The sequence below is a fragment of the Melanostigma gelatinosum genome, assembly GCF_949748355.1.
Source record: "Melanostigma gelatinosum genome assembly, chromosome: 17".
Lineage (NCBI taxonomy): Eukaryota > Metazoa > Chordata > Actinopteri > Perciformes > Zoarcidae > Melanostigma > Melanostigma gelatinosum.
In genome coordinates, this window is record NC_136650.1 from 1,189,961 (window position 1) to 1,217,291 (window position 27,331).

A 27,331-nucleotide genomic window follows, 5' to 3' on the forward strand; every position below is an offset into this window, starting at 1 on the left:
CACTCGACGGCGACCCACAAGAAGCAAGTGTAAACCGGATTGCTGGCCCCATGGGATCTTGGAGGGAGTTGATGCAAAGGAACTGGCCATACAGCCCAGCTCAGGCCGAAGTTACCAACCCGCCCCTGGCTTCCGTACAGATCCCAGCGGCCTTCAGGGTCTTTCGCAGCCCTGATGACCCAGGGTACGCAGCCACCGCAGCAAACTTACCCGATTGCCGCTTAGAAATGGCGACAAGAGAGGGGTGGCTGGGGCCCTGGGAATTAACAACCTGGCGCCTGTTAATCGAAGATGTGTATTGTGATCCAAATGTGCCAATTCATGAGCTGGACCCGGTGCCTACAGAGGCTGGTGCTCGCGGCACGAATCTCCGGTATTGCATCACGGATCTGGACGCCTTCCACCACACCGGTGCCAGGACCAAGGAAAAAAGTAAGATTTTCACGGTCACCCCAGAGGGGTGGCGGAGAGACGGTGTAATGCAACTACCGGGCTCTTGGGCGGCCAGAGTGGCTACGCCTACATGGGAGGCCCGCACAATGCGCGTCATGGTGACGCTGAGAACCGTGATGGTTCCATTCGACGGTGTGTACTCCGTTGGGGTGGAGCTGACCAGAGCGGATGAGGAGGTGCCTCCTCCAAACCCACGCGCAGACGCAAAAGGTTTGACCGCTTGGGCACGGAAGTCATTTCGCAAACTGCAGCGTGGTGGAAAGCCACGCAGCAGCAGCGCTTAAAAAGCATAGTTGCTAGAAAAACGGAACTTGATTGTCGACATGTCGCTGCCATACCAAACAAACAAAGATTGCCGGGAACTAAAAAGAGTTTCTCCGTCTCGCCGAGAACGACCAAGGCCATATCTGCAATTACCAAACGAACGAGTCTATTTGGACAGACCCCTACGCGATTTTGCCTACCGAAGAGGACTCTGTGGATCCGGCGCTTATTTCTGCAGCAATGGCGATTATGAGCGCTCCCCGGACCTGACTGAACCCGGGAAGGTGGCTTTGCTGACTGATTTTCGCACTGGATGGCAACTCCAGTATGACAGAGCAACGGTCCGGTGGACCCATCAATGGCTGCTGCAGCCAGTCCTCTGTTGTCCTGACCTGTCCCCCTGGATCCTGAATACCGCTTTCATCACTGTAAAAGGTATACTGCTGAAGTTGCGGTGGGGTCCTAACTATGCTGATTATTTGCAAGACGCATATGTTGATCTTTGGATAGGTGAGAATTTGATCTGGACCACCAGCCCGGTCATGCAGAGCCTCATAGCGCTCCACGTGCAAAACAGCGAGCGCTGTGTAATTGAGAACCAAGACATGCCGTTGCGTACGGTGAGTTACCACCTGCCAAGCCTCGGCCCACCGAACCCGGACCCGGGCATGCGCATGAGGGATTTACCTCCGACCAGATCGCGGAGTTGGATGCACACACAGGTGAATCGCTCAGATATGTGGGCTAGGGTGACGGAGCTCCAGATGGACGACGGTCAGCCATTATACGCAGCTCTCGCTCAAGTCCGGAACCTTGTTAGCCTGGAGGACCGGTTGCCGTACGCATGGCTTGCGTTACATTCTGATGTGCAAGGTGACTGCGTTGGACCCCTCCCACGCTCCTCCTCGTTGGTCGTCACCTATTACAAGTGGGTGTGGAGGGGGCTGGACATCGGGATTGGCCAACACCCATCGGTTCTATATCACCAGCTCCTGAAGGGCAGGATTGTTCAGTACGATCCTGACTCTCCCCCGCGCCTCAGCTCCAGCTGCCCCGCTCCACTTCCGGAAGTGATACCGGCTATCACACTGCAGAATCCGGGACCATGGATCTCCCACTTCTACATGGGAGGGTTCAAGAATTTAGGCGATCCTCAACCTTTACCCCCGTCTCATTAAGACGCCCCGGCAAGCGACTGGACCAATCAAGTGAACGACCACGGAACGGAAAACGACTATGGCTTTGCTTAATGGCTAAAGTAGTAGCAGTACTAACAGGACTATGCCTTGTCCTGGCTATACTGTACTACTATGGTAGTATCCCATGGGCCCTCACTCATGTAAGGGTGTCCTACACTACCACAAAGAAGTTCGACCAGACATGCTGGACGGTCGACTCTGGAACGATCGTTCTCTCCCAACTCGCTGGACAGAAAAGCACCTCGCCCCGGTTGGACCTTGACGTTGGGTCTAATGCAACCGGTCAAGTCCAAGAAGGGGGTGGGACGGCACCGAACCTGACAGCTACCATCATCGCGTGGATGACTATCTGGGAACAGAAAATCAACGATTCCCAGAGAATCAACGACACGGGTGAAGAAACAGACTGGGCAGGCGACTTCCAGAAGGTAATAGAGAATTCGACATGGAGGGTAGATGAAGTATCTACGCTGGGAGCGGAGATGAAGATTACGGTAATGATGAAGAAAGCAGAAGAAGAAAAACGGGCACAGTGTAATTGGATCTACCCCGAAAACGGTGTCCCAGGCTGGTACTGTTCATGGGCATGTGTCTCATGGGCAGAGCAAGGGAACGAGGGATACTGGAAACACGAGGTAACCTATGCAGCGAGCCACCGCAATGATACGTGTTTGGTGATTTTACCGGCAGAAGGAATGTTCTGGGGACACTACAATCTCACCTGTGAGGCCACACAACCGCGACGTAAACCACGGCGGGTTAAAGTTAAAGTGAGGCCACTAGGTAACACCACACTAAGTAACACCACCAACTGCCAGCAGAACAACATTACCAGCCGAGCTGTGAATGTCACGCAGGTGGAAGAGGAAGAAGAAGACGAAGTACAACCTACGGCTCAAGAGGACAAAGAAGGGCAGCCGCCGCCGCCACGATTCAAGTCGAGTGACAGTCTTCGGAGAAATAGGAGCAGGAAATGGACGCAGCATTGTAAAACAAACAAGCTCCCTCTCCTAGATAAGTGCTTCTGGAATGTGTTCTTTTATTGCGAAGGTCAGAATTACTTCGTAATAACTCCGGTTAACAAACCACAGTATCAGGCTCATAAGTACATCTATCTACCCGAACCTAATGCCCGGCACGAGGACTGGCTCAACAACACCCTGCCGTGGATATGGATAACCGAGCTAAAGCATTTTAAAGGGGCCTTCACGGAGGGATACTCCAGAGCCAGCCACGGCCTTTTGGGACCACGGACAACCGACATGTATGTACAAAAGCTGCCGAAACCCGAGGATTTAATGACAGCCCCAAGAGGGGATTTCCAAAAAATTGACACTTGTGTGACCAACAAAATGTTCAACGCTCTGAATGGGACAGAGTATCTAGCCGACGGCGCCTCTCCGAGATGCACACTCTGGCAAGAGTGGTATCGGGCTTGGGGAACGTGGCTATATGACTGCACAGGCCTGAAGACGAACCAGACGATCAAAGGAACCCTGCAGGCATGGAAAGAGGCCCACACCAGGGACGACAGCTCAACCTGGTGGGGCCTACAGAAGGATGAAGTGTTAGAATGGGTGGTGCCATGTCTAACTCAAACCACAAACTACTGGGTGAAGTATCAGTACCTGGCCACAGTATACTCGAAAGAAAGAGACATCTGGCCTGGGGTTTGGAGCCGACCAGAACCATATATAGGCCCGCGGCCCTGGAAGATGGAATGCAACAGAGGAAACACGACCTGCAACATCAGCCTGGCCGGGGGACATTGTGAGACTGTGCCAGGATGGAAAGACCATTGCCAGACCCACTATGGAGCAGAATATGAAACCCACGTGCAACCATCGTAGTGGAAGAATTGGCAGGGAAGATTGGAGAAGGATTCACGGTCATAAAAGGCTGGATGGGGAGTTTGTTCTCCTGGCTTTGGCCTTATTTGTTGATGATAATTGGAATTGTCATCGTGGGCCTAATAATCTGTGCCGCCATTAAGGGCGGGGTAGCAGCCACTGTTGCCTCGTGCTTTAAGGGGAAGTTGAAGGATAAAGGAGAAGTGAAGAAGGGACTCCTCCCACGAAGGAGGGAGGAGTCCACCCTCCTATAAAGAGTGAACCACTGGAGCGCCATAGCCATTGCAGACCCGGAACCTCAACCAAGAGCCTCATACTGAGATAAGAACGAATAAACCTAAAAAGCCAAGATGACCAACGCGACCAACACCACAACCACTGAAACTCCAGACTTGACCACCTTCGGAGTGAGTATAACTGAAGCATTACAGAACTCCTCCGACGCGGCACGCAAATGCAGGCCAGTGATTCTCTTAACCGAACTGGACTTTTGGGTCCTTGAGATCATATGGTTCTTCTACTGTTGCATGGGCAAATGGTCCATAGATCAGCCGCTAAGAATACTAGCCCTAGCTGTAGGGTGTCTGAAGACAGGAATCGAAAACATCTATCGAGGATCGATGTGGCTTACCCTGTCCTGGTTCGCTACTTACCTCCTGGGGAGAATCCACATCGACTCCACTCGCTTCGGTCTAGTAAAGGCCGGAATGGTGATCATCTGGATGGGAATCGACGTCGCTGCAGTTTTCTACAACCCCCTGAAGATGGTCTCGGCTATCGTCGAGGCCATGCTGGCGTTTGCGGCCCTGGCGTATCTCGTGGTCATGACCATGGCTATAAAAGAAAGAGGAAGAGGGCGTTGGCTCCACAAGATCGGCGCCATTGCTCTTTGGGGCATTGGTTGGGGCATAACTGTCGCCATCTACTGGGCGGGTTCTGAATCATCAATCGGGATAGCAGCTTGGCTCATGATGTATGAGCCTCTGTTTCCGAGAAGGAATGGGCCTACAAGCCCAGGCCTAACACCTCCTCCAATGGTGTTGGCGTCTCCATGGCTGCATTCTCTGGCTGAAAGGCGCTCTGCAAAGCGCTCCAATACTGAGAGGGGGCCTTAGAAAGAATGAAAATAAGACCACCCCCTGCTTGCTACGCTTCGCTTGTAAAAATGCGCTGAAAAATGTAATAATTAATGAAGTCTTTGTGTTCAACATCATTCAGGCGGAGGCCCGCTGTATCTGCTGTGGGATCCCCCCGGAGCAAATATGGCACCTGTGGGAGGTAAACCAAGCCCTATGGTGTACCCAGTGCTACCTGGGGCAATTCCCGATAGGAGCAGCCAGCGGCCTCTACTGCAAAGGAAGTACCCCTTATATGCCTGCAATGAATGTGGTCGACTGTATGGAAGTAGAGGCTAAGGCAAAACCCGTGTGGAGTTCCGCTGGGAGAACCCCACCAGGGGTCCTGCTCTACACTGATGGTATATACTGCCCAGTATATACAAAAATCTGGGCGTACCCTGATGGCATCCGAGTGTCCACCACCCACCTCACCGATGGCCGTTTCGTCGTCATTGGACCACGCCTGCCTGCCCTGCAGTATCCCGTACCAACTCCAGAAGAGGATGACGACGCAGCAAGCATCACGGGTGTGGAACACCGAGACGTGGGTAGCCAGACAACGCTCGCAGGGGTAGTACCAAATCTAATGGGGATGTGGGGATACGACGAGGACTGCGGCGAGCTGGTGGAGGTTATCCCTGAAGGATTGACAGTTCATCGCGGGTCCGAGGACAGAGCATCAACCAGCCCAGTCCCTACCCCGGCCTCCCTCTCCCCAGACAGCATTCTGGACCAGAATGTGTTAGCCCTGGCCTGGAGCCTGGACGAGCAGATGAAGGATGCCAAAGATGACAACGCCCTCCTGGAGTTCCAGCCACCAGACCTGGATGGCCTGTTGGTGATCGACAGCTGGCAACACGAATCAGAGCCGGAGGACGACGTTCTCATCATCACCGCCGAGGACGACGACGAGTTCTTAGAGGATTACTTGGGGCACGGTACGGCAGCCTGAGACCTCAAGAAGGGAGTGTCAAGAAGAGTTGACCCCTCAGAGCTGCCTCGGTAACATGTGAGCACATTCAAGGGAGAATCAGGATATAAAAGCACAAAGCATATACTCAGATTAAAGTGTAATCAAAAGATAAAGTGTATGAATTATATAACAAAATGTTTAATCAATAAGTAACGAATGTTTAAAATGCACAGAGTGATTTAACTATTGTAATAAGTGATTAACAAATGTTCTGTGTGACTGGAGCTGAGATAGAAATGTATTAGTCAGAATGAGTCAGAATGACATTGCAAAATCAGTGGCAGATGTTATGGGTGGGGTTAAGAGGAGAGTGTTGCAAGATATTGCAAGAGATGAATCAGAGGCAGGAAGCCTGGACTTATATGGACTTGTTCAAGAACCCAACGACCTCTCCAGAGGGAGGGGGGGATGAGCTCATGTATTGAACAAGGGGGGCTGATTAAGCCCGAATGAGGAATATAAGGAGACGTTTGCATGCAGCAAACTGGGATTTCTACACGAGCGCCGTCCAAGAGCGCTGCGGAGGAGATACGGACGATCGCAACTGATGTATTGAGGACTTCGTCTCTGTTCACGGAAAGAAAGACCGCTGTTCGTGGACAATAAGATTTAAAGACGGAGGTTTTCCTCTCCCCACTGCTCGACTCTTAACATCTGGACAACGGAGAAGACGCAGCAGCCCGAGAAAGACTTTGTACTGAGTTTTGAGGCTCCGTTGCAGAGCGGGAGGACCGAGGGTCTGGCCAGACCCTCGCTCCTAAACAACTCCAAAAGAACCTTTTCATCGCACCATTGAACATCCAGCTCCAGCCGAGCCGTCTCAGGCGACTAAAACTAATGAGTATAATCGAAGAAGAAAATTAAGTGACTGATTGAGTGTAGTGACATTTTATGTGAGCTGTAGCTTTAACCCTTGCAAACTAACCAAATATAACCTGCAATAAATATCTAATCTGCATTTAAAGTAAATTTCTCAAAGTGCATTCATTTGCTCAAGTAGTAAGAAGTTCCTCGAGGCAGTAAAAAGTTAAAGCCATTGTATGTCTAACAACTGAGTTCTGAAAGGTTATCCTAGAGACCGAATCCACTAAACAACCCCTTACGGTTTTAGAAAGAATTAATCCTAGCCGTTAAAACCTAACCTGGCATTTACCAAGAGCACGGATCCATAAGAGGGAAGCTGCCATAACCGACGCGACTGGTGGGAGCGCCCGGGGCCAGGACTGGTCTCTCGGCCGAGTGCGCTCAGACCGGAGGAAGCAGGGTAGACGTTGGGAGTAACGGCAGTTAGCGAGCCAGGCGAGTTCCCTCGCCAGAACACCAGCTCGACAATCTTTTAATAGAGAGCTGAGTCAGTAAGTAGCCCCGTATCGGGCCAGAAGTACCCCAGGATCTAACAATTCGTATCAGTTTGTTGCACTTATTGTATTCGTATCGGTTTGTTGCACTTATTGTATTCATACTAGTTTGTTGCACTTATTGTATTCATACTAGTTTGTTGCACGTATTGTATTTGTATCAGTTTGTTGCACTTATTGTATTCATATTAGTTTGTTGCACTTATTGTATTCATATTAGTGTGTTGCACTTATTGTATTCGTATCAGTTTGTTGCACTTATTGTATTTGTATCAGATTGTTGCACTTATTGTATTCATATCAGTTTGTTGCACTTATTTATTCATGTTAGTTTGTTGCACTTATTGTTTTCGTATCAGTTTGTTGCACTTATTGTATTCATACTAGTTTGTTGCACGTATTGTATTTGTATCAGTTTGTTGCACTTATTGTATTTGTAGCAGTTTGTTGCACGTATTGTATTCATATTAGTTTGTTGCACTTATTGTATTCGTATCAGTTTGTTGCACTAATTGTATTCGTATCAGTTTGTTGCACTTATTGTATTCATACCAGTTTGTTGCACTTATTGTATTTGTATCAGTTTATTGCACTTATTGTATTCATATTCGTTTGTTGCACTTATTGTATTCATATTAGTTTGTTCCACTTATTGTATTCGTATCAGTTTGTTGCACTTATTGTATTCGTATCAGTTTGTTGCACTTATTGTATTCATACTAGTTTGTTGCACTTATTGTATTCGTATTAGGTTGTTGCACTTATTGTATTCGTATCAGTTTGTTGCACTTATTGTATTCATACTAGTTTGTTGCACTTATTGTATTTGTATCAGTTTGTTGCACTTATTGTATTCGTATCAGTTTGTTGCACTTATTGTATTCGTATCAGTTTGTTGCACTTATTTATTCGTGTTAGTTTGTTGCACTTATTGTTTTCGTATCAGTTTGTTGCACTTATTGTATTCGTATTAGTTTCTTGCACTTATTGTATTCATATTAGTTTGTTGTACTTATTGTATTCGTATTAGTTTGTCGCACTTATTACTTATTCATATTAGTTTGTTGTACTTATTGTATTCATATCAGTTTGTTGCACTTATTGTATTCATACTAGTTTGTTGCACTTATTGTATTTGTATCAGTTTGTTGCACTTATTGTATTCATATTAGTTTGTTGCACTTATTGTATTCGTATCAGTTTGTTGCACTTATTTTATTCATACTAGTTTGTTGCACTGATTGTATTCATACTCGTTTATTGCACTTGTTGTATTTGTATTAGTTTGTTGCACTTATTGTATTCATACCAGTTTGCTGCACTTATTGTATTTGTATCAGTTTATTGCACTTATTGTATTCATATTAGTTTGTTGCACTTATTGTATTCATATTAGTTTGTTGCACTTATTGTATTCATACTAGTTTGTTGCACTTATTGTATTTGTATCAGTTTGTTGCACTTATTGTATTTGTATCAGTTTGTTGCACTTGTATTCATATTAGTTTGTTGCACTTATTGTATTCATATTAGTGTGTTGCACTTATTGTATTCGTATCAGTTTGTTGCACTTATTGTATTCATACTAGTTTGTTGCACTTATTGTATTCATATCAGTTTGATGCACTTATTGTATTCGTATTAGTTTGTTGCACTTATTGTATTCATACTAGTTTGTTGCACTGATTGTATTCATATTAGTTTATTGCACTTATTGTATTCATATTAGTTTGTTGCACTTATTGTATTCGTATTAGTTTGTTGCACTTATTGTATTCATATTAGTTTGTTGCACTTATTGTATTCGTATTAGTTTGTTGCACTTATTGTATTCATATTAGTTTGTTGCACTTATTGTATTCGTATCAGTTTGTTGCACTTATTGTATTTATATCAGTTTGTTGCACTTATTGTATTCATATCAGTTTGTTGCACTTATTGTGTTCGTATCAGTTTGTTGCACTTATTTATTTGTGTTAGTTTGTTGCACTTATTGTTTTCGTATCAGTTTGTTGCACTTATTGTATTCGTATTAGTTTGTTGCACTTATTGTATTCATATTAGTTTGTTGCACTTATTGTATTCATATTAGTGTGTTGCACTTATTGTATTCGTATCAGTTTGTTGCACTTATTGTATTCGTATCAGTTTGTTGCACTTATTGTATTCATACTAGTTTGTTGCACGTATTGTATTCATACTAGTTTGTTGCACTGATTGTATTCATATTAGTTTGTTGTACTTATTGTATTCATATTAGTTTGTTGCACTTATTGTATTCGTATTAGTTTGTTGCACTTATTGTATTCATATTAGTTTGTTGCACTTATTGTATTCGTATTAGTTTGTTACACTTATTGTATTCATATTAGTTTGTTGCACTTATTGTATTTGTATCAGTTTGTTGCCCTTATTGTATTCGTATCAGTTTGTTGCACTTATTTATTCGTGTTAGTTTGTTGCACTGATTGTATTTATTTTAGTTTGTTGCACTTATTGTATTTGTATCAGTTTGTTGCACTTGTATTCATATTAGTTTGTTGCACTTATTGTATTCGTATCAGTTTGTTGCACTTATTGTATTCGTATCGGTTTGTTGCACTTATTGTATTCATATTAGTTTGTTGCACTTATTGTATTCATATTAGTGTGTTGCACTTATTGTATTCGTATCAGTTTGTTGCACTTATTGTATTCGTATCGGTTTGTTGCACTTATTGTATTCATACTAGTTTGTTGCACTTATTGTATTCATATCAGTTTGATGCACTTATTGTATTCGTATTAGTTTGTTGCACTTATTGTATTCATACTAGTTTGTTGCACTGATTGTATTCATATTAGTTTATTGCACTTATTGTATTCATATTAGTTTGTTGCACTTATTGTGTTCGTATTAGTTTGTTGCACTTATTGTATTCATATTAGTTTGTTGCACTTATTGTATTCGTATTAGTTTGTTGCACTTATTGTATTCATATTAGTTTGTTGCACTTATTGTATTCGTATCAGTTTGTTGCACTTATTGTATTTATATCAGTTTGTTGCACTTATTGTATTCATATCAGTTTGTTGCACTTATTGTGTTCGTATCAGTTTGTTGCACTTATTTATTCGTGTTAGTTTGTTGCACTTATTGTTTTCGTATCAGTTTGTTGCACTTATTGTATTCGTATTAGTTTGTTGCACTTATTGTATTCATATTAGTTTGTTGCACTTATTGTATTCATATTAGTGTGTTGCACTTATTGTATTCGTATCAGTTTGTTGCACTTATTGTATTCGTATTAGTTTGTTGCACTTATTGTATTCATATTAGTTTGTTGTACTTATTGTATTCGTATTAGTTTGTCACACTTATTACTTATTCATATTAGTTTGTTGTACTTATTGTATTCATATCAGTTTGTTGCACTTATTGTATTCATACTAGTTTGTTGCACTTATTGTATTTGTATCAGTTTGTTGCACTTATTGTATTCATATTAGTTTGTTGCACTTATTGTATTCGTATCAGGTTGTTGCACTTATTTTATTCGTATTAGTTTGTTGCACTTATTGTATTCATACTAGTTTGTTGCACTGATTGTATTCATACTCGTTTATTGCACTTGTTGTATTTGTATTAGTTTGTTGCACTTATTGTATTCATACCAGTTTGCTGCACTTATTGTATTTGTATCAGTTTATTGCACTTATTGTATTCATATTAGTTTGTTGCACTTATTGTATTCATATTAGTTTGTTGCACTTATTGTATTCATACCAGTTTGTTGCACTTATTGTATTTGTATCAGTTTGTTGCACTTATTTATTCGTGTCAGTTTGTTGCACTTATTGTATTCATACTAGTTTGTTGCACTTATTGTATTTGTATCAGTTTGTTGCACTTATTGTATTCGTATCAGTTTGTTGCACTTATTGTATTCATATCAGTTTGTTGTACTTATTGTATTCGTATCAGTTTGTTGCACTTATTTATTCGTGTTAGTTTGTTGCACTTATTGTTTTCGTATCAGTTTGTTGCACTTATTGTATTCGTATTAGTTTGTTGCACTTATTGTATTCATATTAGTTTGTTGCACTTATTGTATTCGTATCAGTTTGTTGCACTTATTTTATTCGTATTAGTTTGTTGCACTTATTGTATTCATACTAGTTTGTTGCACTGATTGTATTCATACTCGTTTATTGCACTTGTTTTATTTGTATTAGTTTGTTGCACTTATTGTATTCATACAAGTTTGCTGCACTTATTGTATTTGTATCAGTTTATTGCACTTATTGTATTCATATTAGTTTGTTGCACTTATTGTATTCATATTAGTTTGTTGCACTTATTGTATTCATACTAGTTTGTTGCACTTATTGTATTTGTATCAGTTTGTTGCACTTATTGTATTTGTATCAGTTTGTTACACTTATTTATTCGTGTTAGTTTGTTGCACTTATTGTTTTCGTATCAGTTTGTTGCACTTATTGTATTCATATCAGTTTGTTGCACTGATTGTATTTATTTTAGTTTGTTGCACTTATTGTATTTGTATCAGTTTGTTGCACTTGTATTCATATTAGTTTGTTGCACTTATTGTATTCGTATCAGTTTGTTGCACTTATTGTATTCGTATCGGTTTGTTGCACTTATTGTATTCATATTAGTTTGTTGCACTTATTGTATTCATATTAGTGTGTTGCACTTATTGTATTCGTATCAGTTTGTTGCACTTATTGTATTCGTATCGGTTTGTTGCACTTATTGTATTCATACTAGTTTGTTGCACTTATTGTATTCATATCAGTTTGATGCACTTATTGTATTCGTATTAGTTTGTTGCACTTATTGTATTCATACTAGTTTGTTGCACTGATTGTATTCATATTAGTTTATTGCACTTATTGTATTCATATTAGTTTGTTGCACTTATTGTATTCGTATTAGTTTGTTGCACTTATTGTATTCGTATCAGTTTGTTGCACTTATTTATTCGTGTTAGTTTGTTGCACTTATTGTTTTCGTATCAGTTTGTTGCACTTATTGTATTCGTATTAGTTTCTTGCACTTATTGTATTCATATTAGTTTGTTGTACTTATTGTATTCGTATTAGTTTGTCGCACTTATTACTTATTCATATTAGTTTGTTGTACTTATTGTATTCATATCAGTTTGTTGCACTTATTGTATTCATACTAGTTTGTTGCACTTATTGTATTTGTATCAGTTTGTTGCACTTATTGTATTCATATTAGTTTGTTGCACTTATTGTATTCGTATTAGTTTGTTGCACTTATTGTATTCATATTAGTTTGTTGCACTTATTGTATTCGTATTAGTTTGTTGCACTTATTGTATTCATATTAGTTTGTTGCACTTATTGTATTCGTATCAGTTTGTTGCACTTATTGTATTTATATCAGTTTGTTGCACTTATTGTATTCATATCAGTTTGTTGCACTTATTGTGTTCGTATCAGTTTGTTGCACTTATTTATTCGTGTTAGTTTGTTGCACTTATTGTTTTCGTATCAGTTTGTTGCACTTATTGTATTCGTATTAGTTTGTTGCACTTATTGTATTCATATTAGTTTGTTGCACTTATTGTATTCATATTAGTGTGTTGCACTTATTGTATTCGTATCAGTTTGTTGCACTTATTGTATTCGTATTAGTTTGTTGCACTTATTGTATTCATATTAGTTTGTTGTACTTATTGTATTCGTATTAGTTTGTCACACTTATTACTTATTCATATTAGTTTGTTGTACTTATTGTATTCATATCAGTTTGTTGCACTTATTGTATTCATACTAGTTTGTTGCACTTATTGTATTTGTATCAGTTTGTTGCACTTATTGTATTCATATTAGTTTGTTGCACTTATTGTATTCGTATCAGGTTGTTGCACTTATTTTATTCGTATTAGTTTGTTGCACTTATTGTATTCATACTAGTTTGTTGCACTGATTGTATTCATACTCGTTTATTGCACTTGTTGTATTTGTATTAGTTTGTTGCACTTATTGTATTCATACCAGTTTGCTGCACTTATTGTATTTGTATCAGTTTATTGCACTTATTGTATTCATATTAGTTTGTTGCACTTATTGTATTCATATTAGTTTGTTGCACTTATTGTATTCATACCAGTTTGTTGCACTTATTGTATTTGTATCAGTTTGTTGCACTTATTGTATTTGTATCAGTTTGTTGCACTTATTGTATTCATATCAGTTTGTTGCACTTATTTATTCGTGTTAGTTTGTTGCACTTATTGTTTTCGTATCAGTTTGTTGCACTTATTGTATTCATATCAGTTTGTTGCACTGATTGTATTAATTTTAGTTTGTTGCACTTATTGTATTCGTATCAGTTTGTTGCACTTGTATTCATATTAGTTTGTTGCACTTATTGTATTCGTAGTCGTTTGTTGCACTTATTGTATTCATATTAATTTGTTGCACTTATTGTATTCATATTAGTGTGTTGCACTTATTGTATTCGTATCAGTTTGTTGCACTTATTGTATTCGTATCAGTTTGTTGCACTTATTGTATTCATACTAGTTTGTTGCACTGATTGTATTCATATTAGTTTATTGCACTTATTGTATTCATATTAGTTTGTTGCACTTATTGTATTCGTATTAGTTTGTTGCACTTATTGTATTCATATTAGTTTGTTGCACTTATTGTATTCGTATTAGTTTGGTGCACTTATTGTATTCATATTAGTTTGTTGCACTTATTGTATTCATATTAGTGTGTTGCACTTAATGTATTCGTATCAGTTTGTTGCACTTATTGTATTCATATTAGTTTGTTGCACTTATTGTATTCATACTAGTTTGTTGCACTTATTGTATTTGTATCAGTTTGTTGCACTTATTGTATTTGTATCAGTTTGTTGCACTTATTTATTCGTGTTAGTTTGTTGCACTTATTGTTTTCGTATCAGTTTGTTGCACTTATTGTATTCATATCAGTTTGTTGCACTGATTGTATTCATTTTAGTTTGTTGCACTTATTGTATTTGTATCAGTTTGTTGCACTTGTATTCATATTAGTTTGTTGCACTTATTGTATTCGTAGTCGTTTGTTGCACTTATTGTATTCATATTAGTTTGTTGCACTTATTGTATTCATATTAGTGTGTTGCACTTATTGTATTCGTATCAGTTTGTTGCACTTATTGTATTCGTATCGGTTTGTTGCACTTATTGTATTCATACTAGTTTGTTGCACTTATTGTATTCATATCAGTTTGTTGCACTTATTGTATTCATACTAGTTTGTTGCACTGATTGTATTCATATTAGTTTATTGCACTTATTGTATTCATATTAGTTTGTTGCACTTATTGTGTTCGTATTAGTTTGTTGCACTTATTGTATTCATATTAGTTTGTTGCACTTATTGTATTCGTATTAGTTTGTTGCACATATTGTATTCATATTAGTTTGTTGCACTTATTGTATTCGTATCAGTTTGTTGCACTTATTGTATTTATATCAGTTTGTTGCACTTATTGTATTCATATCAGTTTGTTGCACTTATTGTGTTCGTATCAGTTTGTTGCACTTATTTATTCGTGTTAGTTTGTTGCACTTATTGTTTTCGTATCAGTTTGTTGCACTTATTGTATTCGTATTAGTTTGTTGCACTTATTGTATTCATATTAGTTTGTTGCACTTATTGTATTCATATTAGTGTGTTGCACTTATTGTATTCGTATCAGTTTGTTGCACTTATTGTATTCGTATTAGTTTGTTGCACTTATTGTATTCATATTAGTTTGTTGTACTTATTGTATTCGTATTAGTTTGTCGCACTTATTACTTATTCATATTAGTTTGTTGTACTTATTGTATTCATATCAGTTTGTTGCACTTATTGTATTCATACTAGTTTGTTGCACTTATTGTATTTGTATCAGTTTGTTGCACTTATTGTATTCATATTAGTTTGTTGCACTTATTGTATTCGTATCAGGTTGTTGCACTTATTTTATTCGTATTAGTTTGTTGCACTTATTGTATTCATACTAGTTTGTTGCACTGATTGTATTCATACTCGTTTATTGTACTTGTTGTATTTGTATTAGTTTGTTGCACTTATTGTATTCATACCAGTTTGCTGCACTTATTGTATTTGTATCAGTTTATTGCACTTATTGTATTCATATTAGTTTGTTGCACTTATTGTATTCATATTAGTTTGTTGCACTTATTGTATTCATACCAGTTTGTTGCACTTATTGTATTTGTATCAGTTTGTTGCACTTATTGTATTCATATCAGTTTGTTGCACTTATTTATTCGTGTTAGTTTGTTGCACTTATTGTTTTCGTATCAGTTTGTTGCACTTATTGTATTCATATCAGTTTGTTGCACTGATTGTATTCATTTTAGTTTGTTGCACTTATTGTATTCTTATCAGTTTGTTGCACTTGTATTCATATTAGTTTGTTGCACTTATTGTATTCGTAGTCGTTTGTTGCACTTATTGTATTCATATTAATTTGTTGCACTTATTGTATTCATATTAGTGTGTTGCACTTATTGTATTCGTATCAGTTTGTTGCACTTATTGTATTCGTATCAGTTTGTTGCACTTATTGTATTCATACTAGTTTGTTGCACTGATTGTATTCATATTAGTTTATTGCACTTATTGTATTCATATTAGTTTGTTGCACTTATTGTATTCGTATTAGTTTGTTGCACTTATTGTATTCATATTAGTTTGTTGCACTTATTGTATTCGTATTAGTTTGTTGCACTTATTGTATTCATATTAGTTTGTTGCACTTATTGTATTCGTATCAGTTTGTTGCACTTATTGTATTTATATCAGTTTGTTGCACTTATTGTATTCATATCAGTTTGTTGCACTTATTGTGTTCGTATCAGTTTGTTGCACTTATTTATTCTTGTTAGTTTGTTGCACTTATTGTTTTCGTATCAGTTTGTTGCACTTATTGTATTCGTATTAGTTTGTTGCACTTATTGTATTCATATTAGTTTGTTGCACTTATTGTATTCATATTAGTGTGTTGCACTTAATGTATTCGTATGAGTTTGTTGCACTTATTGTATTCGTATCAGTTTGTTGCACTTGTATTCATATTAGTTTGTTGCACTTATTGTATTCGTAGTCGTTTGTTGCACTTATTGTATTCATATTAGTTTGTTGCACTTATTGTATTCATATTAGTGTGTTGCACTTATTGTATTCGTATCAGTTTGTTGCACTTATTGTATTCGTATCGGTTTGTTGCACTTATTGTATTCATACTAGTTTGTTGCACTTATTGTATTCATATCAGTTTGATGCACTTATTGTATTCGTATTAGTTTGTTGCACTTATTGTATTCATACTAGTTTGTTGCACTGATTGTATTCATATTAGTTTATTGCACTTATTGTATTCATATTAGTTTGTTGCACTTATTGTGTTCGTATTAGTTTGTTGCACTTATTGTATTCATATTAGTTTGTTGCACTTATTGTATTCGTATTAGTTTGTTGCACTTATTGTATTCATATTGGTTTGTTGCACTTATTGTATTCGTATCAGTTTGTTGCACTTATTGTATTTATATCAGTTTGTTGCACTTATTGTATTCATATCAGTTTGTTGCACTTATTGTGTTCGTATCAGTTTGTTGCACTTATTTATTCGTGTTAGTTTGTTGCACTTATTGTTTTCGTATCAGTTTGTTGCACTTATTGTATTCGTATTAGTTTGTTGCACTTATTGTATTCATATTAGTTTGTTGCACTTATTGTATTCATATTAGTGTGTTGCACTTATTGTATTCGTATCAGTTTGTTGCACTTATTGTATTCGTATTAGTTTGTTGCACTTATTGTATTCATATTAGTTTGTTGTACTTATTGTATTCGTATTAGTTTGTCGCACTTATTACTTATTCATATTAGTTTGTTGTACTTATTGTATTCATATCAGTTTGTTGCACTTATTGTATTCATACTAGTTTGTTGCACTTATTGTATTTGTATCAGTTTGTTGCACTTATTGTATTCATATTAGTTTGTTGCACTTATTGTATTCGTATCAGGTTGTTGCACTTATTTTATTCGTATTAGTTTGTTGCACTTATTGTATTCATACTAGTTTGTTGCACTGATTGTATTCATACTCGTTTATTGCACTTGTTGTATTTGTATTAGTTTGTTGCACTTATTGTATACATACCAGTTTGCTGCACTTATTGTATTTGTATCAGTTTATTGCACTTATTGTATTCATATTAGTTTGTTGCACTTATTGTATTCATACCAGTTTGTTGCACTTATTGTATTTGTATCAGTTTGTTGCACTTATTGTATTTGTATCAGTTTGTTGCACTTATTGTATTCATATCAGTTTGTTGCACTTATTTATTCGTGTTAGTTTGTTGCACTTATTGTTTTCGTATCAGTTTGTTGCACTTATTGTATTCATATCAGTTTGTTGCACTGATTGTATTCATTTTAGTTTGTTGCACTTATTGTATTCGTATCAGTTTGTTGCACTTGTATTCATATTAGTTTGTTGCACTTATTGTATTCGTAGTCGTTTGTTGCACTTATTGTATTCATATTAATTTGTTGCACTTATTGTATTCATATTAGTGTGTTGCACTTATTGTATTCGTATCAGTTTGTTGCACTTATTGTATTCGTATCAGTTTGTTGCACTTATTGTATTCATACTAGTTTGTTGCACTGATTGTATTCATATTAGTTTATTGCACTTATTGTATTCATATTAGTTTGTTGCACTTATTGTATTCGTATTAGTTTGTTGCACTTATTGTATTCATATTAGTTTGTTGCACTTATTGTATTCGTATTAGTTTGTTGCACTTATTGTATTCATATTAGTTTGTTGCACTTATTGTATTCGTATCAGTTTGTTGCACTTATTGTATTTATATCAGTTTGTTGCACTTATTGTATTCATATCAGTTTGTTGCACTTATTGTGTTCGTATCAGTTTGTTGCACTTATTTATTCGTGTTAGTTTGTTGCACTTATTGTTTTCGTATCAGTTTGTTGCACTTATTGTATTCGTATTAGTTTGGTGCACTTATTGTATTCATATTAGTTTGTTGCACTTATTGTATTCATATTAGTGTGTTGCACTTAATGTATTCGTATCAGTTTTTTGCACTTATTGTATTCGTATCAGTTTGTTGCACTTATCGTATTCATACTAGTTTGTTGCACTTATTGTATTTGTATCAGTTTGTTGCACTTATTGTATTCATATCAGTTTGATGCACTTATTGTATTCGTATTAGTTTGTTGCACTTATTGTATTCATACTAGTTTGTTGCACTGATTGTATTCATATTAGTTTGTTGCACTTATTGTATTCGTATTAGTTTGTTGCACTTATTGTATTCATATTCGTTTGTTGCACTTATTGTATACGTATTAGTTTGTTACACTTATTGTATTCATATTAGTTTGTTGCACTTATTGTATTCGTATCAGTTTGTTGCCCTTATTGTAGTCGTATCAGTTTGTTGCACTTATTTATTCGTGTTAGTTTGTTGCACTTATTGTATTCGTATCAGTTTGTTGCACTTATTGTATTCATATCAGTTTGTTGCACTGATTGTATTCATATTAGTTTGTTGCACTTATTGTATTCGTATCAGTTTGTTGCACTTATTGTATTCGTATCAGTTTGTTGCACTTATTTATTCGTGTCAGTTTGTTGCACTTATTGTATTCGTATTAGTTTGTTACACTTCTTGTATTCATATTAGTTTGTTGCACTTATTGTAGTCGTATTAGTTTGTTGCACTTATTTATTCGTGTTAGTTTGTTGCACTTATTGTATTCGTATCAGTTTGTTGCACTTATTGTATTCGTATCAGTTTGTTGCACTTATTGTATTCGTATTAGTTTGTTGCACTTATTGTATTCGTATTAGTTTGTTGCACTTATTGTATTCATACTCGTTTGTTGGACTTGTTGTATTTGTATTAGTTTGTTGCACTTAGTGTATTCGTATCAGTTTGTTGCACTTATTGTATTCATACTAGTTTTTTGCACTTATTGTATTTGTATTAGTTTGTTGCACTACCAATGCATTGCAAATCACGTCACGTGATGCAGCTCAGCCAATCACATGCTTGCTGCATTAAATCATTGCTTGACCCCCTGGGACAGACAAAAAATGTAAAAATGGACTGTACCTGTACTGTATAGCGCTTTCCCAGTCTTCCGACCTCTCAAAGCGCTTTAACACTACATGTCATCATTCACCCATTCACACACTGATACCACCTGCCCATCAGGACTCCTTCATACACTATAGGCACAGCTACGGGAGCAGCTTGGGGTTAAGTGTCTTGCCCAAGGACACATGGACATGGACTAGCGGAGCCGGGGATCTATCCTCTAATTTAAGGACGACCCTGCTCTGCCACTGAGCCACCGTCGCACCCAAACGCTGTCAAAGTGAATGTATTACCTTAAAAATGACCCACTTACACATCCTGCCCAAATCTCAAGTGAATCTGTTCAAAGTTTGTTTGCATCATGTTTGTGTGCTTCTTTGTTCTCTGGTTTTATTGCAGAAGCTGCTAGCGCCCTACGCCGACAGGAGGCCGTTATCACGCTCCATTACGATGTTCATGCCTCAGCAGTCTCCCTGCGGGCGGCCATGGCAGTGTTTGGGGTTGAGTGGTGGGTGGCAGTGAGGGCTGCTGGGTAAAAAAAAAGGCATGTGCCACCTGTCACTATCAGTGTTTGGCTGGAGAACAGACAATGTCATGATTATGTATGCACACAGGTTGGACACATCCAGGGAAATAGCTGTGTTTCTACACCGCCTGACTGATAACATTACCTTGCTGCTTCCAGGTATGAACATTTGTTTGAAATCACAAATCCAGATCATTGCTATTCCTGGCTCTGGAAAATAATCGAACCCTTCCAGGAAAGTATGTCCTCGCAGCTAGCCTGGAGATAAAAAGAAACAGAGGAAGGAAAGCGAGGAAGTCCTCTGCTCCTTTGGCCTACCTGCTGGTTCTCCGTACGAGGACAGAAAATCCTTCTCGCCTGGGGACAGATTAAGGTTACCACAGTAGCTAAAGCCTGTATTGTTTTCATGTCTACTATTTGCTCTTGTTGCTTCTGGCTCTTCTCAAGGACTCGTGGAGAGCAGAGTGCTCCCTTAGCCCCAGAGCACACACTCGTAATGGACCGCCAATCAATGGCCTGATCCTATGGAATTACATGCACAGACATTATTATCCGTCACTCAGTTGGTTTAGGGCTATAACATCATTGTTTCTCACATCATGAAGCATTTCTGGTTTCCATCATCACCGGAGGAGAGGCCGACCACTGAGAGCTGATCTCTGCAGCAGCTAAGAAAGCACGTTATCAAAAGACGTGGGAAGAGGTAGCATTGGATTGGTTAAAGGGCCAGTGTGTAGCTTTTCAGGGGGATCTATTAGCAGGAATGGAATATGATATTCATAACTATAGCCCCTTTCACACAGAGATTCCGCAATACTGCCATCAAGAAGATCTGCCGTGAAGCCGGCTTTGCTTTTTCAAACTCAACCACGCAACGGCTGCATAATGCCGCCCCGGTGTGTGATTTAAGAAAGCACGGCGGCATCATGGGAGCAGTAGCGGCTTGACATTTAATACAATAGCATCGACGTCTACGATAATGTTTTTGTTAGCTTAGAGTAAGTACTTCATATCTACATTGGGAGCAGGTCCTCTTTATGGAGTCGGCTGTGTTGAACTGTAAGAAATTTGAGCATAGAACTGTGTTTAGTAGCTATCATAAAAGTGTTCAATGATTCATATTTAAGAATTCATAATTAGTCATAATCATAAGTGTATTGGGAATGCATAATTAAGATAAACATAAAGTGTTGTAGGATTAATAGCTAATAAGACATGAAGCTTCTGCCAAAGTTGCAGAAGTTTAACTTTTATACTGAAGGATTATTGTAGAAGGGCTTAAGCAATAACTGACCGTCATTGAATGTGTTAGGAAAGAGAGTCGTGGAGACAGGCGTTTACTGAAGTGCATAGAGAAGTTAGCTAACAAAAATTGAGCTAGACGGAAGGGGAGGAGTCGTGAACGAATATGTGGACGGGATAGAAGTGTTTTTCTGCCTCTTTTAGCGTGTGGTTGCCTGGGACGGCTGTGTCCTGGGACCAGAGGTAGTTTTTTCCAAAGTGGGTTAATATTGTAATATTTCATAGGAGTATGTACTCCAATGTTTAACTGTAATCGTACTTGCATCAGTGGGATTAAATTCCTTTTAACTGTAAACCAGTTCTGGTCGATTTATTATTGCAGCGTGTGAACTGCAAGAAGCAGCTGAGACACGTGTGGTCTGGCCTCCTCCACGTTGGGGTGAGTTTCATCCTCAACAGAACCACCATGTTTCTACAGTAGCCCAGAGCGGACAAACCAGACACAGGCTCCAGAGAGCCTGTTGCCGTCCTACGGCACGATTATGAAATTGCAGCAACATGAGCCACAGAGTACATCGGCGCCGTCAGCCGCCAACTGACTGCCGTTGTTCCTAAAGTAGTGTTGTTACGGTAAGAAGGGTGACGAGAACAGCGTTACCATGGCTTTGCACTCGCCTGCTCATGTTACTGCAGTCTTGGAAAGGGAGGATTGAGAGGAAGTGTATTCCGTTACATGCAATCTGCAACCACAGCACTATGCCACCAAATCCTACATACTGTCCCTTTACATTGAAGATTGTGTCATTTACGTGGTTTCTGGAGTAATCTGTATTGAGACTGTACCTGTAGGACACCTGGTTGAGATACCTGCCTGACTCCCATATCAAATTGTTTACTGTGGTAGGCCAATGGAATCACATATTCAGGAGCTCTCCAGAAGACCATGAGTCAGGTGAGTGGGATGAATATGATTTTTCTTTTGAGAATTTAAAAAGAGAGGAGTACTGCACACACCTGCCAGCCCACAGGCATGGGTGCACTCAGACCATGGTGACCATTCGGAAAGCTGGCAGTTGACGGGACATTCCACAATACAGGAAGAGTTCATCTGCCATTTCCTCTCCAGGCCCAGCTGCAAGAGAAAACATGGTTGTAGCTACTCTTTGACCAAAACAAATAAACAGTGGCGTTAACAGAAAAAACTAAAAACTAAAGGAACACTCACCTCTTTACACAACTTGAGGTCTACAGACTTGCCGTCGCTGCGCACACAGTCCAGCATGCGGGTTTTGATGCCGTTTCCACACACTGCTCTCTCACTGAGCTGGCAGGTACTCCAATCTGCATGGAGACGTTTCATCAGCAGAGACAACTCACAGAGACAAACAGCCTCATGCAGCACCAGCATTAAACGCTTTTAATGCAAAGATGTCATGTTAATTACCCTGCCTCTGGTAATTGCATATTGTTGACGCTCTATATGAGTCTCACCAGTGATGTTGTAGGAGTAGTGGAAGCAGTTGCTGTTGAGTTTGCAGAGCTCCGTCTCTTGAGTTGGAGGACACTCCTTCTCCTCTCCAGGCTGTCGGAGTGGGTAAGCGCTCCTCTCTCGAGAACTGTTCCCACTGCATGGCTAAGGAGCAGAAAGAGGACCATGACTTAATCAGCCATACTGATGCAGTACATGTATAAATAGACTTTGTTCATCTCCTCGTCTCTATTCAAGACATTATTAAAATAAACACCTTTCACAACGTTTTCCTTCAACATGTTTAAAGATGATGTGTTTTTTGCGTTGTGCCTACTCATGTTCATACAACTTCATTTCCAGCATTTCATTAAAGAGAGTAATGTCTGCACACTGACTCCGAAGCACAGAACCCTGGTCAACATCTGATTGGGATCAAAACAACAAAGACATTTTGTAGAGGGGCAACAGTGAGCAGATTTGACTGTGATTGGTCCCTCCCCTTCTGCCACAGACTCAAACACAAGCAGCAGATATGTGAGTGGACTTTCAGGTTTTGCATATTTGTGCTCAAACTAATTAATTATTACTATTATTGTTATTATTATTATTATTATTATTATGCAGACAACACCATGATGTATAGTTCTGCCTCATGCAGCGAGTGTGATTTGTGATAAACGCTTGTGAAAGAGACAGTTTGAAGACCATTTACCTCATGTGTGAACACAAAGCATTGACAGAGAAAGTAATATGTCATGTATACCAGTGGACATGGTTTCCAGGCTTCCCAGTCTGACAACACACAGTCCTCTGGGCAGGGCAACCGGCTGTTGCGGGCCCCCAGAGGCATCTCCTCTGGATCACACAGGTAGTCCTCCGCCTGCTCAGAGGGCCCATCTACAGTGTTCAGCATACATCTGGACACAAGGTGGGGATTCCAAGTTAAGAAGTAATTACAGTATCAAGTTCCTCCTTTTGTGATTAGTTTTGTTTCCCAAGACAGAATCCTCAAATAAATTGATTGGTGATGTTTTTGTTTTTGAGAAACTGTCGTAGGGTTCTGATTCAGATACATGTTTCAATATATCCGATGTCATCACCGTTCCTTTTTGCCATCTCAGGCGTTTGAGGCGTTTGCTGTTCTCCAAATTAAGCACAACAATTCTAACTTTCCAAATTTTAAAACAATGCCAAAGATTTGTAAATTTTTTGAGCAACTGCAGCTTCCTCCGGTCTTCAAACACTGGATATCGAGATTTGTTTGTCTTTTCCATCGACATAGAAGTGGACACAGTTGCCGGGATGTCACCCATTGGTTAGTGGACTGCCCCTTTGAAGCCTTGAGTTTGGCATTTTAGCCACCGCCATCTTGTTTTTTTGCAAGCAGAAGTGACGACAGATTGGAGCGAAGTATAACTGGTTGCCGAAGAAGATGGGCAACCAAAAAGGTTACAGATAACTTTCTTCAACTGAATCTACACTGTGAAAGGGTTCTAAGAACAAAACACGGCGTACTCCCAGATTGGACAACGGTATAGTAGAGACCTGTCAATCAGCGTGTAGCCCCGCCCTAAAGCATCCCCTGCGTTATGGTCTGTGTGACTCTAAATTGGAGATAAAACTTTCAGGAGCAGGACCACACCTCAGCCACTCGCCCACTTCCGGCCACACTCCTATAAATACCTACCCACTCTAAGCCTCGGCACACTCGTGTTTTCTGCACTCGCAACCGGAACACTACGGCAACCGGAACACCACGCAGAGGACACCGCCAACCGCCATCGAGAGGTTCCGGGCAGCCAAACCCGCGATCTCCACTTCGCCGACCAGCTGCATCCACCCACCAGGATCTGACAATACGAAGAGATCTGACAATACGAAGAGATCTGACAATACGAAGAGTCGGACTCATGGCCTGTTACTCACATCTCTGCGGCAGAGGGAGACCCGCTACCTCCTGACGTAGACAACGGAAATGTAAATCCAGCTCTCTCCTTCGCCAGGAATGTCCCCAGCTGCCAGCTGTCCCCCCCCCCCCTCTAAGCTGTTCCTTCACTGTTCTCTTACACCATCTTTCTTCTGCCGTACCTAGGCACCGGGTTGCCAGGTCTTCTTTCCTCCGTCCCCCTCCCCTATCCTGCTTTTCTATGCAGATTCCTTGCACCGGGTTGCCAGGTTCCCTCTCCTCTGTCCCCCTCCCCTATCCTGCTTTTCCTACTACGCATGCTCTTCCCCCTATGCAGATTCCTGGCACCGGGTTGCCAGGTTCCCTCTCCTCCATCCCCCTCCCCTATCCCGCTTTTCCTACTATGCAGATTCCTGGCACCGGGTTGCCAGGTTCCCTCTCCTCCGTCCCACTCCCCTATCCCGCTTTTCCTACTATGCAGATTCCTGGCACCGGGTTGCCAGGTTCCCTCTCCTCCGTCCCCCTCCCCTATCCCGCTTTTCCTACTACGCATACTCTTCCCACTAGGCAGATTCCTGGCACCGGGTTGCCAGGTCTTCCTGCCTCTGTCCCCATCTCTAAGCTGTCCCCCTCTCTAAGCGCAACGCAACCACTGAACGCAGCAAGCAACAACGAACCGCAGCAAGCAACAACGAATCACAGAGAGAGAGAAAAAGAAGAGAGGAAAGAAGGAAGAGAGAAGAAAGGAAGAGGAAGAAGAGAGAGAGAAAGAAAGAGAGAGAAAGGAAAGACAGAAAAGTAGAGAAGAAAGAGAGAAAGAAGGAGAGGAAGAGAGAAAAGAAAGGAAGAAGAAAGAGAGAGAAAGAGAAGAGGAGAAAAAAAAAAGCTTCCAGCGATGGACCCACACAATTGGCCAACAACGATGCCGCTCCCTCTGCCGTCTTTTGGGGGTTTTCCACGATGGCCGACGTTTGCCGTAGACCAGCCTCGGATCTTGCAAGCAGATGCCAAGTCGTCCCCCCCATGCTATGAAATCGGACCAATAGTAGCCACAGCATCACGTGGGGCCAGCAGTCCATTCCTTAAACTCCTGACAAACCTAGCAGTCGGTTACCCAATCATCAAATGACGCTGCGACACCCGTCCTCGATGCAGCTCACGTCTGGGCCACCGCAATGCCATGGCTTTCTCGTTTCCCATTCCAGGAGTTCAGCCCTCCTGCAGACACCCGTCCAACATCGGTTCTGCCATATCCAACGCCGTCTTTAGACCCACAAATCCTCACTCGATCTTGCCGACCAGCGCACAGGCTTATTTTGGGGGTTCTGCAAGGCCCGGGAGCCGCAGTGGATCCTCAGCTAAGCCTCTCCCAAACCGCATCAGGCCAAATCGCCATCAACCATTCCTCACACTCCAAACAACCGACGAAGGCTCGCTCCGGCCGAAGTGGGGGCCTAAGCTAGTGAATGGACCATAATGTACTAAATTAACATCATGCTGTATTGAAGAAGACTTGAAACTAGCGATTGAGACCATAGACTCATGTTTACAATGTTTACTGAGGTAATAAATCAAGAGAGAAGTAGAGTAATTTTCTCATAGACGTCTATACAACCAGAGGAGTCGCCCCCTGGTGGACACTAGAGAGAATGCAAGTTTAAGATACGTCCTCATTGGCCTCACGTTTCTACTACTATTGGAAAGAAGCCTGTCCACTGAGCTGATTATCACGGCACCTAACAGCATATATTTTCTGTCTCATGTCGGTTTAATTTCTGAAATTCTCTGGTCAATTTCACGTAAAAGTCACAACAGCAATCCTACCATGTGATACTTTCAATACTTTCAACATGAGACAAATCTGAATTGAACTCCCTCAGATGAACCTAAAAGCTGCAGCAGAAGGTTTAACATGCACAGAGACAGAGATAACAGGCAATAAATGTAATATCTCAATCATCATCTCTTATGCACAAAGAACACAATATAAGTTGAAACAATACTGTGATCCCATCTCCAAAAACATCAGAGGCATTTTAAGTTGTTACTTTGGGATCTACCCGAAGCTCACACACGTTTCAATTGTCTAAATGCAGAGTATGAATTGGAATTTAAAACTGAATGTAAACTGAATACATTAAAAACATCCACGAGTACACGAGTACTGACAAGAATGCAGATTGAGAACATGACATGGTTTGATCTTACCTGACATTCCTGGTCTGAACGCCTTCACCACAGTTATCCTTCAGGTCAACATTGCTGACCTTCCACATACTCCAGGGCTCTGCCACCCAGACATACTGCCCACAGTCACTGAGGCACGGCACCACTTCATACACCTGACACACACACACACACACACACATGACATTTAGGCTCTGATTCTGTGCAGGAAACATGTCGTTTAGCAACAAACGTTTTTTAACTGTAGATATATTTTGTTTCCTTCAACTATGGAACTGATCTGCAGTTATCATGAGGAATTAAAAATGATTCACAAGAACAACATCAAATGTATACATTCATTCGTTGGGCATTTATTATCACAATTTCACTAAACGCAACACAAACACAATTTCAGAATTGAAGAGAAGATCAAGTCCCAAGATAACTGCTACAAAAAGGGTTAAAAACATAAATGAAATAAAAATAAGCTTACCTGAGCCTGTGGATGGAAAGCATTCATCAGAGCAGAGAAAGGAAAACAGAGAAAAGTGATTCAGATTGTTGTACATTCAAGGCATTAATAACAGTAGCCTTCATCTGGCACT

The 27,331-nt window shown here is 40.0% G+C and overlaps 1 protein-coding gene across 1 annotated transcript in view; it reads right to left on the reverse strand.

Annotated features, from left to right (window-relative positions):
- Nucleotides 1–27,331, reverse strand: part of thsd7aa (thrombospondin, type I, domain containing 7Aa) — a gene marked incomplete at both ends in the record, with an annotated part of 241,311 nt that overhangs the window by 61,413 nt on the left and 152,567 nt on the right. The window contains 5 exons of the mRNA XM_079288528.1: nucleotides 22,195–22,312; nucleotides 22,406–22,521; nucleotides 22,672–22,813; nucleotides 23,415–23,568; nucleotides 26,766–26,899. Of these exons, the coding sequence (XP_079144654.1) occupies nucleotides 22,195–22,312; nucleotides 22,406–22,521; nucleotides 22,672–22,813; nucleotides 23,415–23,568; nucleotides 26,766–26,899 (664 nt within the window). The remainder of the gene's footprint in view (nucleotides 1–22,194; nucleotides 22,313–22,405; nucleotides 22,522–22,671; nucleotides 22,814–23,414; nucleotides 23,569–26,765; nucleotides 26,900–27,331) is intronic.